General features: G+C 47.7%; 5 protein-coding genes across 5 annotated transcripts; 3 read left to right on the top strand and 2 right to left on the bottom strand.

Annotated features, from left to right (window-relative positions):
* Positions 1-625: 625 nt before the first annotated feature.
* Positions 626-2,306, bottom strand: ATNIH1004_005615 (uncharacterized protein; the record flags this gene model as incomplete). Its single annotated transcript, XM_033570265.1, has 4 exons — positions 626-1,021; positions 1,076-1,527; positions 1,589-1,671; positions 1,747-2,306. The coding sequence occupies 4 exons, from the start codon at positions 2,304-2,306 to the stop codon at positions 626-628; spliced, it is 1,491 nt and encodes a 496-aa protein (XP_033426297.1).
* Positions 2,307-4,244: 1,938 nt separating this feature from the next.
* On the top strand, positions 4,245-5,170 carry ATNIH1004_005614 (fungal specific transcription factor domain-containing protein; the record flags this gene model as incomplete). Its single annotated transcript, XM_033570264.1, has 5 exons — positions 4,245-4,247; positions 4,300-4,451; positions 4,516-4,831; positions 4,906-5,079; positions 5,165-5,170. The coding sequence occupies 5 exons, from the start codon at positions 4,245-4,247 to the stop codon at positions 5,168-5,170; spliced, it is 651 nt and encodes a 216-aa protein (XP_033426296.1).
* A 644-nt stretch (positions 5,171-5,814) lies between these two features.
* ATNIH1004_005613 (putative glutamine-serine rich protein MS8) lies at positions 5,815-6,443 on the top strand (the record flags this gene model as incomplete). The annotated part of the gene is made up of 2 exons (XM_033570263.1): positions 5,815-5,970; positions 6,027-6,443. 2 exons carry the CDS (start codon positions 5,815-5,817, stop codon positions 6,441-6,443), a joined length of 573 nt encoding a protein of 190 aa, XP_033426295.1.
* A 3,120-nt stretch (positions 6,444-9,563) lies between these two features.
* TEF3 (putative translation elongation factor eEF-3) lies at positions 9,564-12,937 on the top strand (the record flags this gene model as incomplete). The annotated part of the gene is made up of 3 exons (XM_033570262.1): positions 9,564-9,751; positions 9,838-12,733; positions 12,821-12,937. The coding sequence occupies 3 exons, from the start codon at positions 9,564-9,566 to the stop codon at positions 12,935-12,937; spliced, it is 3,201 nt and encodes a 1,066-aa protein (XP_033426294.1).
* Positions 12,938-14,509: 1,572 nt separating this feature from the next.
* On the bottom strand, positions 14,510-14,956 carry ATNIH1004_005611 (uncharacterized protein; the record flags this gene model as incomplete). Its single annotated transcript, XM_033570261.1, has 2 exons — positions 14,510-14,790; positions 14,845-14,956. The coding sequence occupies 2 exons, from the start codon at positions 14,954-14,956 to the stop codon at positions 14,510-14,512; spliced, it is 393 nt and encodes a 130-aa protein (XP_033426293.1).
* Between the last annotated feature and the right edge of the window lie 1,924 nt (positions 14,957-16,880).

Below are 16,880 nucleotides of genomic sequence, written 5' to 3'. Positions count from 1 at the left end.
TATATATGACTAGGCCCAAAATAAGTATAGCTGCTGGTACCAAAGCTTGAGCCAGTGATCGTGAGGAGGCACCAATCGACCGGAATATCATTGACATGGTTAGCGTTGTTACTATTGAGAAAAGCCAGAAAATAAAGAAAGCGCCCGGCTCCCGGCGTAAGTTAGAAAGGAGATAAAGTGGAAGATTAAATGTCACTGAGTTGGTTATTTTATAAGGAAGATCACACAACATAGATGCGATTGCTTCCGCAAACGGATGGTAGAAAGCATATCGTGCCTGTTTTTCAACAATGGGTCGTTGAGCGTAGAGTGTCAAAATCTATGACAGGTTAGATGATTCCCCAGCATATGGACAGATATGACGGACCTCAAGTGCACTACTGAATGCACTCATTAGGACTGCATAGAAAAGAAGGACGCCACGGGAAAAGAAGCTCGATGTATCAGAAGGCATATCATAAAACACACTCCCTAAAATGAGGGAGATGAAGAAGTTCCCGAAAATGGCTGTTAAGGTCAAGCTAGCATCACCTTTAAGGCGTTGAAAGCCGCGTACCAGACACAGATTAACCTGTTGAACAACGGAAAGTGTATATGGTGATGCAGCTCTCCTATAGTACTGATGTTATAAAGGAAACAATCCAAATAGGACTTGTTGGAAGGCGAGGGCAACTAACTGCTGTTTTGATTTCATCAACTGGCGGGCCTCTCCAAAGGCAGTATATGATTCTCCCCCAATTGGGAACTCCTTGTCAAACTCGTCGATTTCCCGCATAAGCATGGCAAACTCTGTGCTATTCCGCCATCTTGTTGCAAATTCCACCGGTGTTCGAGGCACTTTGCTTTCATACCCTGCCTTTACTCTGCGCTCAGTGGGACTAGTCAATGACGTAAGGAAATCTGCGGTGGTTTGACGCTGTGGACAATCAAAGCCCATGTCAGTGAAGAATTGACGTGCCTCGTTGGTCGGACCAAAGTAAATCTGATGACCTTCGTAGAGAACCACGACTTTATCAAAGACCTAAATATAGACAATTAGTGGAACACCCCAACTGTACGCCCTAAGACAACTTACATTGTAAGCTTTCTGGGAGGCTTGATATATTGCGACACATGGTGTTGTACCGGCATAATTACTCATTAATTGCAGATTTTTGCAGAACTCCAAGGCATTGGCACTATCCAGCCCCCGAGTACTGTTATCCCAGCATTGCAGCGGCGCGCCGCTAAGAATGGCTTCTGCAATACTCACTCGCTTGCGCTCACCACCACTGACACCGCGGACAAAGTCATTGCCTACGCGAGTATTGAAAGTGTGCCGCAGGCCCAGCATAGTCATCACCACATCACGGACATGGCATGCATATTCTTTGCGGCTCAGACCAGGGAAGCGCGTACGTGGCGCCCGCGCCTGAGCTGCGAAGGTCAAAGTGTCACCGACAGTCAGCTGAGGGAAATGAACGTCCGTTTCTGCACTAAACAGTGCTTCGCCGCGAAACTTTCCTTGCATATCGTCGGAAGATATTCCTACAGCAACATCATAAGAAATCGTTCTTGGTGCAAATTTATTATAGATCCAGGCACGCACCTTGGTAGTTCATGTAACTATCTTCATGGACATAAATCCCGTTCATTTCCCCGGCAATTGTCTTGAGAAACGTAGAGCAACCACTGCATCAAGCACTACCGTGGTTAGACTAGTTCGTCAATTCAAGCAGCATTACCTTCTATGCGAAATAGACTTACCTCCCTGGACGACCTAAGACGAGCAGCATCTCGCCGCTACGGATCAGCCCGTTGAAATCATTCAATATCTGAACTTTTTGAAAACCGCTTCCAATTATTCGGCGCAGAAGGCCTCCACTACCCAAGATCGAATTTAAAACATCTTTTTGATAATCCGTTGGGCTACCAAAGCCATGAACATATAAGTTCTTAAATGCAACGCCAGCACTGCGCTGGCGAAATCGACTCGGATTACGCGACTGTGCAGCTAGTAGAGATCGTATCCAGTCTTTGATCTTGAAGAAAGGGCTATCTGGATGCCACGTTGATTCCTTATTCTCCTCAAAGAATGGGTTGTTTGCACCGCTTGTGGAGAAGTGGGTAGACTGGAGAGTAAGCTGTCGTACCATTTGCTCGACCTCCTCTTCCATGCCCTCTTCCTTCTCGGAGTCATGTCTTTCGTCCATATTTGTCCGGCTTGGCGCCGTATCCGTTTCATATTGGCCAATCGATTCATGGTCAGGCCGAGCGCCTGCGTGCCGTGGGTCATCCAAGGGTGGAATACCACCAAACACTGACATGATGCGACTATCCAGTAGCGAACTCTTAATGATGCAAAGGTTCCTGGGAAGTGGAAAACGAGAGTATGCCCTTCTGACCTCAAATGAGCGTTCGGTTCTCAGAGAAACAAACACAATGTTCCATCTAGGGGATAAGCGTCCCTTTATATGGCCCTCAATCTAACCCGTGCGAGATCTCAGTGCCGAATCACATTCACATTTCAGATGACTATTGCATCAACACCGACCGGGACTTTGATTTCCGTGGAGGAGCCAGTCCTGGTTGATCCGCATGTCGTGGCTTAGTTCTATAAGCATATTCGCATTCCACAGAGACCAAGGGCTCGGAACAAACCTCTGGTGGAGACATCACGGAGAGGCAAGTGAGAATAAGCGCATAACGCATCTCCAATTACAAATTTTATTTTAGCAGAGAGTCAGGGATGATCAACCAGCCTATTACAGAGAGTAACCTCCATCGTGCTCCAAGGGAGGTTGATCCGCAGGAGATAACAGGCCTTTGTAACATACGGCTCGGAGATTGCCTATCCGAATGTATCAAGACCCATTATATCCATTGTGGGGTGGCCTCAATCATCTTATGTAGACAAGAGAGTTGGCAGTGTATATGAGGTTGGGTTCCGCGGATTCAGTTCCACTACCGGCGGTAATAACACCGTATTCACATGGCAGGCGGCGGTAATCAATACGCTCGGAGCGACCAACTCCAAAGTGAAAGATTCCTCGGGATGCCTTGTGGATGGTCAGTTACGCTCCACAGTGGGATCCCGGTCGATTCCTCCTGCTCGGTCCGCCCGGCAGCTCTTTAGCATCTCCTCCTCGCTCACAGTCATAATGTAACATATGTTTAATAACTCTATGGAATGAACGATACGCTGACACTTGAGTATGGATGAAAATCATGGCTATCAGCGCATGCGTGCTGCCAAGGTTCGACATCTCCCATCTGGTACTATCAACGTGCCTGCACATACTGAACTAGAGAACCTACTAGGCATGTCTATCATGTCGCCGTCGCAAAGTAAAGTGTGAAATGTCTGGTAGGAAAAGCAGGTGTCGGGCATGTGAGAGACGTCGATCCGAATGTGTGCTTGTCGGCCAGCAAGGGAAATATCCTGGCTCCCAAGGAGCTAGTTTTACGTCTTCTTTGGGCGAAGGGCTGTATACTGATGGGGTTGAGGCATTGATGCATGATTTAGATGAGCATCCACTACCGTCTCTTCCTGTGGAACTCGATCTGTATGATTCTTTATTCCAGAATGGCAAAGAATGCTCTATGGCGGAAGACCTGTCTTCTACTTTCTGGTATGAGGCATATGATGAACCCAGAATGAATAGAGATCTCTTATTCACGTCACCATGTTTCATGTTGCCAAGATGCCTTGTGGACAAACCCCAGAATTATGGCAATCTTCTACATCACTCCAGGGATATTCTCTGCACTGACAGCAGCTCGGTTGATCTGGGCTCGTCGTTACCTTTCTCAATATTTTCGCCCGACGGGGAACAATGGCTGCATGATAAGGCTGGCCCTGGCATGCTCAACCTGGAGGACCTATGGTCTCCATTTCCTCGCCAATTTGACACTGTCGACAATGATCCATTTCTCGACATATGTCTGTCCCAGCCGTTTATACCATTGCCACCAAAAGGCCTTGCTATGCATCTTTTCAATGTCTTTTTTAGAAAAATTAACCCATTTTGCCCTTTATTTGACGAACAAGACTTCATATGTCGGGTCGAACATGAATATCCTGTCCATCCACGCTCATCTCCTCGATGGTGGGCTTGTATAAATGCTACACTAGCGCTGTCATGCGCCTTCGAACCCAATTTTCATTCCAAAGCGTGGTTTTTTTTTGGAAGAACGCCACCCTCTCGCTAAATAGTTTCTTCAGTGATCAACCTCATCTTTTGTCGGCACAGGCCCTTTTGGCAATGGTGAGGCTCCGTGATAGTTCTCTTATGCAGCCAAATACTCACTCAATCCTAGGCTGCATATCTCATCGGGACGTTCAGTGGCAATCCATCACACACATTTGTCTCGCTAGCGATTCGTATTTTGCATGGATTGAATCCTGCAGAATGTAGCCATGCTCCTGCGTACCGAAGGATTCTTGCGATTGGCTACGATCTTGATATAAAGTATAGGCATTCCCCGCACATTCATTCCATGACAAACTGTTCCAGTCTCACCAACTTCTTCCAGTAACTCTCTCCGGCTGTCAACACCTCCCATACCGCGCGCCTCGAATATACCGCAGAGCCTTCCCGATGACTGCATAGATCACTCGATTCTATACCTTCCCTATGGAGTCCTAGGAAACTTTGACTTATTGGATACATTCTGCAAGTTTTCAACAATCAAACTTCATGTATATCGAGAACTTTACTCCACGTCTGCTCGCGAAAAAAGTGACTCGGAGGTTATTGCAGCTGTCGGGAAACTTGATTCGCTTCTTCAAGACTGGAAGGACAATGTGCCGAAGGAATATCGGCCGGACACTGCCCAACCCGAAGACGTTGTTAGACGGGATCCGCACCTGTCTATTTTGTACATGCATTTCAGCTACTACAGCTGTCTGTTGATGATTCATAGGAGAGCAATTACACGGGCAACGTGGTCAATGGGCCTGAAACCTCTTGGTCAGTTTCCATCCATCCGTTCGTCGAATCCACGAGTCTTTATATCAGCCCAGCTGTGCGCGCGTGCAGCACGAACATCAATGCGGCTAGTCCACCACATTCCCCGAGACCATACGCTCTTTGCCGGGTGAGTGCAACTTTCAAGCAGGGAGGAGTCGTGTATTGGCTAACATCTGTGAGCAGCTCGGTGGCATATTTTGCAGTCTTTGCAGTTATGATCCTTTCTATATTAATTGTGCAGTATCCGCATGCTGCCAGAGGAAGCACGGACATCGAGCTAATGCATGATGTGGAATGCCTTTTTTTCAGTATGCCGATGGTCAGGACGGACAACACTATAATGGACCTTGTCCAATATTGTGCCCAGTATCGGACCATTGCTGACAGGGCTATCAAACAGGCTCAATCTCCAGCAGTAAAGGGCAGGCTGAGCTGCACAGTATGACCCTATGCTATGTCAAGTGGTTAGTTTCGCTAGGCCAGAAAGAAAGGCTTGAGTACTGGAATGTTACTGCCTTGATTGATGATTGTACAATTACAGGATATCTTCCCTAGATAATTAACACCATGCCTTCGTATCATAATGATGAATTGGAGCTATATCTGGCAAGCACAGGCTGTTAGTGACTAATTTTCTCGTATTATCTACGCAATTCTGAGTTGTCAACCCTAAACGTAAGATCGGCCCCATAGTTCCTTCCTTGTTGGTCAGTCACTGTTCATCGATAAACATCTGGACGAGTCATTCTTTTCAATTTTCATGCACACTCTATACTAGAGGACTTAGATATACCATATCGATATATCCCCACCGCTACCACTACGTTCATTCGCGCTCCTATCACTTAACCAGTACTCGATCATGTCGGACTCTTACAACAGGCATAACTACAACCAATACGGCTCACCTCAGGGCAGTACCGGCCAGTATGGTGGATATTATCAGGGACAGCCGATCAACTATCCGCCTAGGCAGGACCAATATGGCCAGTCACAGCATATACACTTTCCACCCACCGTAAGTCGTATGGTTCTCTCCACATCACCACCAACTAACAAGCCCTTGTTGCTAAGCCACCCTACGAGACTCGTCCGAATAACCCCTACTATGGCCCTCCTCCTCCTTACAGCGAACAGGCCTATGCGCCCCCACATGGTGGAATTCCACAGGGTGGGTATACAAACGAACGTGGCTATCACCAAGATATGAACTATGGCTATGGGTATAGCCAGGCGCCCTATGCTCAGCAGCAGGAGCCGCCTGTCCAGGGAGAGAGTGCCTCATATTATAATACGAAACCGGAAGACTCTCAGCAGCATGGACATAATCCAGGTCCTGGAAAGCCACAGGGCGAAAAGGGCCTTGGCTCATCACTGCTTGGTGCCGGCGCCGGTGGTCTTGTGGGCCATAAACTTGGAGGTGGATTGTTGAGCACAGCTGGAGGTGCATTAGCCGGTGCTGCAGGGATGGGCATAGCTAACAAGCTGTAAGACATGGCCACCTTTGTTGTTGAATGTGCCTTGTCTCTAACTTGTTTCTGAGCAGGCGTAAGAGGCACAAGAGAAAGAAACACTGGGCGGTGAAGCGAAGTATTAGTCGGAGTTCAGGCTCCAGTTCGAGCTCATCCAGTTCTAGCTCTAGCTCTAGCTCCAGCTCCAGCTCTAGCTCTAGTGACGACTCTGACTGATTGCTTTTAAAGTTGTTTGAATTCTGTGATGATTGTTATGCTGCTCGAGTGAAGGTTGAGGTTGGACGCCCCTGTTGTTGTATTGTATCAATTAGTGTGGTTCGATGTCGCAGACTGTATCGGTACTTAATCATTAATTCTTTATACTCGTTTCCTTTTTTTTTTTTCCCGCTACATTTCGACTCATTAACTGAACCCCATGACATCAATGGGACTTTTAGCTTAGATATGATGTTGCCACACTGGAACCCAGTCGTTACACATGGGATATCGGTTAGGAACTACTTAGGTAGACAATGCTCGTTCTAAATTCATCAATATCGAATGGTCAACCCAGCTGACTAGCCATATCCGATCAGAGTGACGGAACCATTACGCTGCGATACAAACCTATCCACCTTATTGGCAGATATACAAAATAAGGTAGCTGCAATGGCAGCAGTGGCAACAACAGACTACCTGAGTATGGTAGCCACGCGCAGCTGGAGAACCGGATAGTGAATAGAGTTAAAAATCAAGCCTTTCCATTGGTTTGGTATCCTTTCAGACGTAATTGGTCGATGGTGGTGAGAGTGATTAGTAGATTATGACGAATGTCGTTTTAGAATCAAATCAGGGAACTACCTAATTAATTACCTACCTTGATGATTAACTAGGTGAGTATTAGAGTACGGAATAGTAGAATTTTAGTGGTACTGAATGAAAGATCGCTAAATGAAAAACGTCGATGTTGTGTATCCGTAGTTATATTAAATACAAAGTGCCTAGGTGTCGATCGGGTCAAGTAGGAGACGTCAACGAACGTAGGAGCAAGGCATTGGATTAAAACTTTGATTGATTCAGGCTGACTGCGACCAGGAAAAAACGAGAGAAATTTTTGAAAAAAAAAAAAAAAAAAAAGTCCACCGCCTCCTAGTTTTGTTGCATTTTCTTTTTTTCTTTTTCTTTTTTACTGAGTTATTATTTCCACCCCCCCTCAGCATTGCCACCATCTCCGTGATTTTCGCGGGGGTAAGCCAAAGGAGTGGGCGGAACCCGGAGAATTGGTATCAGGAATAAAACTCAAATTCCGATAGTCGATAACGGGGGGATAAGGGATAAGCACGATAAGGATTGAAATTTAAATTTTTTTTTGTTTTCTTTTCTTCCCCCTTTCCACAAGCCACAGAAATCAATATTTTTCTGCCAGGCTACATTCTACAGTACATTGCTACAGAGATCTCGTACTAGCTTAGCAAAATCATATGCATTCAGCGGTGAGATGCAAGAATAAAAAATGGCGGTGATGAGCAGAGCTCTAGTAAGCCGTCCGTTTCAGCCGTTGGGGGTGCGACGAGTAATAACCAGTCAAGCTGTGCCTGATCCAAGACACATCTGGCTACTCGCGAAACCTAACTTCCGACCTGTACTCATATTAAGACAATCTCTTATTTCCAATAGTCCTTTCACTCCAAGGGGCCAGCTCAGCTCTCGAGAATAGCACAGACAGACCCAGAGCGTCAATCGAAATAGGGGACACCGATTTGCTATATGCTATGTATCTACCCCCTATTCTTGGGTATTAATTTATCTATACGCCTGCGGCGGCCGAAACAGGTAATATGAGGTGTATGCCAACGTAGCAAATTATCGAGGACAGATGTCTGAGTTGCGGGCGAGAACGGAAGAAGGTCTTTGATAGTCCATGGCTCCGCTTAACTTTCTTTAATCCTCGCAGCGAACCATCATTTTGTTCAGGCTAGTTTTTATTTTCTTTTTCGTTTCTTTTTCTTTTTTTGTTTTTTCTTTAAACGGGGCTAGAATTTCGACTGCGCCACCAAGCCCGAGCGACCTGAGGGTGGCGACATAAATAGCACTTATCTGCAGGCCTAACACGGAGACTAGCCTTGGACTATCCCATATGGTTGCGTCCCCGGATTCACGACCTGTCAGGGACTGGAGAACTCTGGTCCATCAAAAAGAAGGATTATCAAGGGATGTGCAACATCCACTGCAAAATTAGCCTGGGGATGGGCTTACCTTAGCACCATCACCCCCGAGTCGTAATCTGTAACCGCCGAGAATTCAGATAGATCGATAGGGATGAGTACACCGTAGACGCCGTCAGCCTAGTTCTTAAAAAAGGGGCTCTGCCTTTGTGTCATCTTGCAATCGGACCTACATAGACTGGTTGGCTGGGCAATCCTTGACTTTCTACTGGTAATAGGTGCTGCGTTTATCCAACTCAAGCCAAAAACAGGCAGACGTCATCAAAAAATAATAACGAAATGTCGCTATTTTCCAAAGCATGAACGTGAAGTTCTTCCCTTGCTGCCGAGACTAAATTCCAGACGTTTTGATGCTGTTGCAACCTCGGATTGACCGACCCGAATCAGGTAGACAAAGAACACAAGGTTTTTTCCGACAACCTTCCTTTTCCCTCCACGGACCAATCACAGGTCGCACATTGATCCTACCGCGCCACGGGCCCTATCGGGTTGGTTGCTTGGACAGCCATCGGTACTAGGCTGGATTCGGTACTAGCGCCGTACAAAAAAAATTTTTAATGGTGCTGAGTTGGAGGGTTGGGCGGCAAAAAAAAAAAAAAGGCCACAAACGATAAATATCTTTCTCATCCACTTTTTTTCCCTCCTCCTTTTTCTCCTTCCCATTCACCCTCATCTCTTTTCTCTTAGAGGTCTGGTCCTCTCTTTACTTTTATTTCATATTGTCTTCCTGTCTAGACAAAATTTAGATTTTATTTGGCCATTTTTAGAGCGTCTTTCTGCGTCTTGCTTCTGACGCAGTCTTTCGTGGGCCGCCACCTCTTATCGAGATACCCCAATAGAACGGTTTTCTGCTCGTTCTCGCTTTGATTTCTATTTCAAACCCTTTTACCTCCCTTGAGTAAACGGTCTCTTTTTCCGGTTTTTTCACGTACAAAATGCCTGCTGTCGATGTTTCATCCGTCCCTGCTGTCTCCGGCAAGGAGACTGCTCAGTCCGTCGCTGTCCTCGAGGACTTGATCAAGAACCTCAACATCTCTACTAGCCAAGATGAGGTGAATGCTGCTTCGAACGACCTTGCTCACCTTCTGAGCGGTCCTATTCCCGAGCAGGCTCTGCCCCTCAAGTATGTGTTTTTAGTTCCACCCTTCCGAGAGAAGAAATTTTATCTAGGGAAGAACCCATTCGCTAACCGAATCCTTTATCTTCCAGAGCCGTTGAGATTCTCAAGAAGCAGCTTGCCAACAAGAAGGATGCCGTCGCCCGTGAGCGTGCCTGCGATGCCATCCGGGCCGTCGCCTCCCACGCCACTATCGCCTCTGGTGTTGAGCCCCATCTCGTTACCCTTCTGGGCCCAGTCCTCGCTGCTGTCGGTGACAAGATGGTTCCCGTCAAGAACGCTGCTCAGGGTGCTGCTATCGCCATTGTCAAGGGCATTAACGGCAATGCCGTCAAGGCCGTCCTTCCTCCCATCCTTGAGTCTCTTGCCAACGCCCAGAAGTGGACCGAGAAGATGTGCGCTCTTGAGTGCGTCACCTCGCTTGTCGAATCGGCTCCCGCTCAGCTCTCCTTCCGTGTCCCTCAGCTGATCCCCGTCGTTTCCGAGGCCATGTGGGATACCAAGACCGAGATCAAGAAGGCCGCTTACTCCACCATGGAGAAGGTTTGCGGTCTGATCGTTAACAAGGATATCGAGCGCTTCATTCCTGAACTGATCAAGTGTATCGCCAAGCCCGAGAACGTCCCCGAGACCGTTCACTTGCTGGGTGCCACCACTTTCGTTTCTGATGTCACGGGACCTACCCTTGCCATCATGGTTCCCCTGCTTGACCGTGGTCTCGATGAGCGTGAGACCGCTATCAAGCGTAAGTCTGCTGTCATCGTCGACAACATGTGTAAGCTCGTGGAGGACCCTCAGATTGTCGCTCCCTTCTTGCCTAAGTTGATGCCCCGTCTGGAGAAGAACCACGACAACCTGGCCGACCCTGAGGCCCGTGGTAAGACCAAGCAGGCCTTGGAAACCCTCATCCGTGTCGGTGATGTTAAGGATGGCAAGATCCCCGAGATCTCCACCGCCGGTGACATCGAAACTGTTGCTGCTATCTTGAAGCAGATCCTTGAGCCCAAGTTCAAGGGCAAGATCGAGGGTGCCGACGCCGTCCTCACCTACGTTGCTGCTATTGCCGGTCAGCTTGTCGACGAGAAGGAGAGCGAAGTTGTCAGCTGGACTCAGAACGCTCTTCCCTATATCTCTACCCTTATTGGCGAGGACGAGGCCAAGCCCATCGCCGAGGAGCTTCGCAAGAAGGCCTCTCCCGATGCCCAGGCCGCCGACGACGTTCCCTCTGATGAGGAAGAGGGTGAGGACCTTTGCAACTGCACTTTCTCCCTGGCCTACGGTGCCAAGATCCTGCTCAACCAGACTCACCTGCGTCTGAAGCGTGGCCAGCGCTACGGTCTGCTGGGTCCCAATGGTACCGGAAAGACCACCCTCATGCGTGCTATCAACAACGAGCAGCTCGAGGGCTTCCCTAAGAAGGACGAAGTTAAGACCGTCTACGTCGAGCACGACTTGGATGCTGCCGACACTGAACAGACTGTAATTGGCTGGACCATGAAGAAGCTCCGTGAGGTTGGCCTTGACATCCAGCAGACTGAGGTCGAGACCAAGCTCGAGGAGTTCGGCTTCCTCCGCGAACAGTTCGAGGGTCCTATCACCTCTCTGTCTGGTGGTTGGAAGATGAAGCTGGCTCTTGCCCGTGCCGTCTTCGAAAGCCCTGATATTTTGCTTCTGGACGAACCTACCAACCACTTGGATGTCAAGAACGTCGCCTGGTTGGAGAACTACCTCTGCACCTCCCCTTGCACTTCAATCATTGTGTCCCACGACAGCAAGTTCTTGGACAATGTCATCCAGCACGTCGTCCACTACGAGCGCTTCAAGCTTAAGCGTTACCGTGGTTCCCTGAGTGAGTTCGTCAAGAAGGTCCCCGCTGCTCGCTCCTACTACGAGCTTGGTGCCTCCGAGATGGAGTTCAAGTTCCCCGAGCCCGGCTTCCTCGAGGGTGTCAAGACCAAGGCCAAGGCCATTATCCGTGTCTCCAACATGTCCTTCCAGTACCCTGGAACCCCCCGTCCCCAGCTTTCCGACATCAGCTTCCAGGTGTCGCTGGGCTCTCGTATTGCCGTCATCGGTCCCAACGGTGCTGGTAAATCCACCCTGGTCAACGTCCTGACTGGTGAATTGATCCCCACCACCGGTGACGTCTACCAGCATGAGAACATCCGTATCGCCTACATCAAGCAGCACGCCTTCGCTCACATCGATAACCATCTCGACTCGACCCCCTCTGAGTACATCCAGTGGCGTTTCCAGACCGGTGAGGACCGTGAGACCATGGACCGTGCCAACAAGATCGTCACCGATGAGGACGAGAAGGCCATGGACAAGATCTACAAGATCGACGGCAGCCAACGTCGTGTCATCGGCATCCACTCTCGTCGTAAGTTCAAGAACACCTACGAGTACGAGTGTTCCTTCCTGCTTGGTGAGAACATCGGCATGAAGAGCGAGAAGTGGACTCCTATGATGACCAGCGACAACGCCTGGATTCCTCGTACCGAGATCATCCAGTCCCACGCCAAGATGGTTGCCGACGTTGATCAGAAGGAGGCCCTTGCCAGCGGTCAGTTCCGTCCTCTGGTCCGTAAGGAAATTGAGGCCCACTGCGAGCAGTTCGGTCTGGACGCCGAGCTGGTCTCTCACTCCCGTATGCGCGGTCTGTCCGGTGGTCAGCGTGTCAAGGTCGTCCTTGCCGCCTGCTCTTGGCAGCGTCCTCACGTTATCGTCCTCGACGAACCCACCAACTACCTGGACCGTGACTCCCTGGGTGCTCTGTCCAAGGCTCTTAAGTCCTTCGAGGGTGGTGTTGTTATTATCACTCACTCCCGCGAGTTCACTGAGAACCTCACTGAGGAAGTCTGGGCTGTCGTTGACGGAAAGATGACCCCCTCCGGCCACAACTGGGTTCAGGGACAAGGCTCTGGCCCCCGTCTCACGAACAAGGATGATCCTGACGCCGAGACTTTCGATGCCATGGGCAATAAGGTTAGTTTTCACCCGTTCCCGCCGTTCTCCCCATATTTTCCCGTTCTCACCCCAAAATTCCTCCAACTCATCTAACTTTATATACAGATTGTTGTCGAGAAGAAGAAGAAACTCACTGGATCTGAGCTTAGAAAGAAGAAGAAGGAGCGTGCAGCTCGCCGAAAGAGAGGTGAAGACGTCTTTTCTGATGAAGATGATATTTAGGCCTAGGATAATGTTTTTGAAACGAGTGGTCGAAAAGTCGCTTGATAACGTTGGGATTTCGCACCCGAGTTATATTATGTAATGCTGATTATAGATGTTATGAACGTACGAATTCATTCAAATTTCATTCAAATTCGTTTGTTTATCTCAATAGACTGCTGAGGCTTCGTAAATTTGGTGAGGAATTTGTGTAATGGAGCCTTCAAGTATAAAAAGGGAAACCCTTTCACTCATTTCATTCGTTTCAGGGCATTGTATGTGCATGTTATATGTGTAGCTGTTTAATATTATTGTAACAGTTCTTGGTATTCTATTTAGGATATAGAGCCTACTACCCAGTTATTCCTGCTTCCTTTTAGCGCCTGTGCAGCGGTACCAGGACAAATGTCCAATAACCATATAGGGAAGTAGTATTATCAAATAGAAATAAACCGCTGACGTCCAGCAGCAGACGATGAGAGATACCCACAGGAATAGCCGCCCAATCTGGGCTCGGTAGACAGATGGCGTTCGTTTACTGATTACGAATAGCTGATTAATAAACCGAGCAATATATATTGCAAGAGCAAGGGGAAAAAATTAACATTGCAACAATGATAGGAGCTAGGGAGGCTCATCCGTCATTGCTAGAGAAGCTAAGTGTAGCTCCTAGTAACCCGTGAAGAATCCCCCAGAGAGACTACTGCACTTGACCCAGCGGCGTGCAACAACTTGGGTTTTCAGCAGGCGGATGAGGAAAGTAAATAACTGAACTGCAGAAAGTGGTGTACACAATGTTACTGCAGTGAGAGGTAGGGCAGCGGCAGCGTAGTATTTGGTGGGACACGACGAATTATTGATTTCTTTTGTATTCATGCCGAAGAATAACTGTCGAGTCACGCGTATATTAGAATGAATAATTTGAAAAGGGGGTTGACAGAACGCACGCACACAAACGCTATCGGAATGAAGATTGATTCATGCTAGTGCGGTCAGAAGCACGGTTACACAGGACTGGGTTATGTTTTTCGAGCATTTACAGGGTAAGATTTCGTTAGAAGCTCGTAATCAATAAGATTCGCAGTATGGAAAATAGAGGGTGAGGAGAGGGCATACCAGCCTACGCAGCTCAGTGGCTTCAATAAGGGCCGCGGATATTTCGTTTCGCTTGAGAGACATACATTTTGGGCTTCAATAGCGTCCATACTTTGAGGTTCAAGCATCTTCCACAAATAAGGCATAGATTTCAGCTCCTGTAGCAGGGTGGCTGACAAACTTCGATGATATTTAAGATGTTCCCCGCACATCAGACAGAAATTGACCACTCCGCACCCTGGATCTGCGATATTTTTGTATTTCTTCCTGTGAGTCACGCTCCTCTAGTTACCCAGGGCACTGGCTTCTTTCATAAATTTCCAGCATTTTAGTAGTATCCTGTATCATTAAACTGGCATTATTAGCACCTAAAATGTAGGCGTACTGTGTAAGCCGAGGCCAATCTGATATTAAACTGTGTTCATGACCGGCTGAATGCAACCTGATGCATATCATTAATTATATGTGTATACTCTTTCCTTATATCATGGGCCGTCATCAGCATAACGCAACGCCCCCATTCGGAGTCATGCTGGCGCGATCTCCAAACAACACATCAGGCCATGGAGGTCGGGGAGCTCGCATACAGTTTGAGAATTCTATGTACTGGCATGTAGGCTTGAGTTCAGGGATCTTGTCCGGAAAGACCAACGTCTTTGTTGACGTGGCACGGAGCTGGACTGTATTCAACGACTGTGTCTTCACCGAGTGCCATTGTGCTCGGGAGAGATCATGACCACCGCTCCAATATATTTGCAGTACTGGAGAATAAAACTCTTCTATGTAAATGAAACAGCCGAAAGTCATGCTCTGCCTCAGAGAATGCAACATACCTTCTTTAAGGCAAGACATTGGACCTCTTGGGTGGCCTGCTCCTTTTCCTAGCAGAGCGACCAGGAACTGATGGAAATCATCAATCTCAATATTGAATGCTTGCCTAGCCATGAATAAGCAGGACACCGCCGCTGACAAGCATACGGCATTGGGCTTTGGAGTGTTGCGACCATTCGGGCAGGGGAAACTGGTGGAGGGGGGTTTATTTGGCAGGCGCTTGAACAGATTTTAATGGTATATTCATATTAGTGTGTGACTTCTCCAGTGAGTGATTTCTGGGTTTTATACAAAAGCTTGCTGTGGTTGGGTCCTTGTTATAGTGGCTTTGTCAGCCCATGCTTACTGTGACAACTTGGGCAACATACACTAGTACATCGTACCAAGTGGATGGTGTGTACCCATTTCCAGAAGCGTTCCAACGACCCGAAGTCAAGCTTTTCTATTTCTGTGGCCTATGAGCAATTGGCGCAGGTTATCACCGGAGTATCTGGTACTTAGTCGAGAGATAGTTGAGGTGTATGCACTAGCACAAAGGATTCTGGCACTAGCTTCCATTTTGGTGCTACTCCAGAGCCGTGTCACCTCCAGCTTTGCCCACTCCCCAGCCTGTCGAATTCACTGAACCCTTTTAATTATGCTGGGATCGCTCGCTTCCACCTAGTTCAGCCGGGGAGGTGTTAGGAGATAGGTTTTGCATGGCTCTAGTTAAGCCACCTAGGATTATCTTTCTAACTTGGTCTAGGCTATTAAGTGTTGCTTTGGGACACAGATGGTGTGATCACAAAAGAAAGAGCTTCATTTGAATTTCATGCATGTTAACCTCTTGATGGTTAAAGTTGTTCTTAAATTGCTGTTTGTCCTTTCCTGCAACGTGCAGTTACATAGGCTTCTATGCAGTGAAGTGCGAGGGAGTTTAGAGGATCAATGGAAAGAGATAAAATACAAAAAGCAAGGTGATTCTGTCTGTGCAGGCCTTCTCTGTCTGGGAAGGTAACAGTAATTAACAAGTCGAAGGCAGTAACAACCTTCTAACCCGCTTCAATATTGTCAGGGCAATGCTATGTTCCACACAGGCATAGATTACGCAAGGTAGACTACACATCACATTTCCTCTATAGTCAGCCCTGCATGCCAGAAATGACCTTCTGTTTTGTTCTTGCGCGCCAACTGTATTAACACACCGTTCTAGGGAACTACCAAACCCTTGGCCAGGGTCCTCATAAGCTTGCGAGTTTCGCTTAATAAAAGCCTTTAGATCGGTAAAGAATTCTTCAATTGGATTGAAATCCGGTGAATATGATGGCATATACATCAATTAACTCCGGCTCTTACGCACGCTTCCTCTATCCGATCTGAATGATGAAAAGATGGGCTATCCACGATAAGAACAGACTTTGGCTCTGGCCAATTTCCACATAGTTGGAGAAGCTGCCCAATAAAATCCTCGAACATAGTAGCATCAGTTGAGCCTTGAAATATCCGAGAGAGGATAATGTCATCTTGAGCATACCCGGGTACCATCTGATAGCGCTTATCACGATGAAACTTGGATACCTGGGCTGGTGTCACATCAGATGGAGACCAGCCTGCCTGTCTAATTCCCGCCCGATTACCCCTCCAGACTCATCCACAAAGACTAATTGATATGAATGGAAGTCCAAAATATCATGTAATACTTATACCGCAAGTCCTGGTTTCGTTCTTTTAGAATCAAGGCCCAGCAAATGCTATATGGCTAGAGTAAATTATTTAACCTTTGACAAAAATTAACAACCCGTTAGTGATATGGAAGTAAAAATCGGCAACGGAATGATTCCTAATAAAATAAGACAAAACCATTCGACTAACTAAAAACCCTGGCTCCTAGTGGACCAAAATTGGGAGTTACATACGGAGTCTTAGCATAAAATCTTCCCCTTGTTGAAGGCTGGCCTTCAATTGCCTTCTCTCTCCCTTGGTCCCTTCGAGGGCCGTTTTATCTCTTCTAACTCCTAGAGAAGCTCCACTTTTCTTGCCGGGGCTTATAGTGGCTGTT

The sequence above is a fragment of the Aspergillus tanneri genome (assembly GCF_003426965.1).
Source record: "Aspergillus tanneri strain NIH1004 chromosome Unknown AapTan_4_pilon_pilon_pilon, whole genome shotgun sequence".
Taxonomy (NCBI): Eukaryota; Fungi; Ascomycota; class Eurotiomycetes; order Eurotiales; family Aspergillaceae; genus Aspergillus; species Aspergillus tanneri.
Note: the sequence above shows the minus strand (reverse complement) of the source record. Positions and strands in the feature narration are given on the sequence as shown.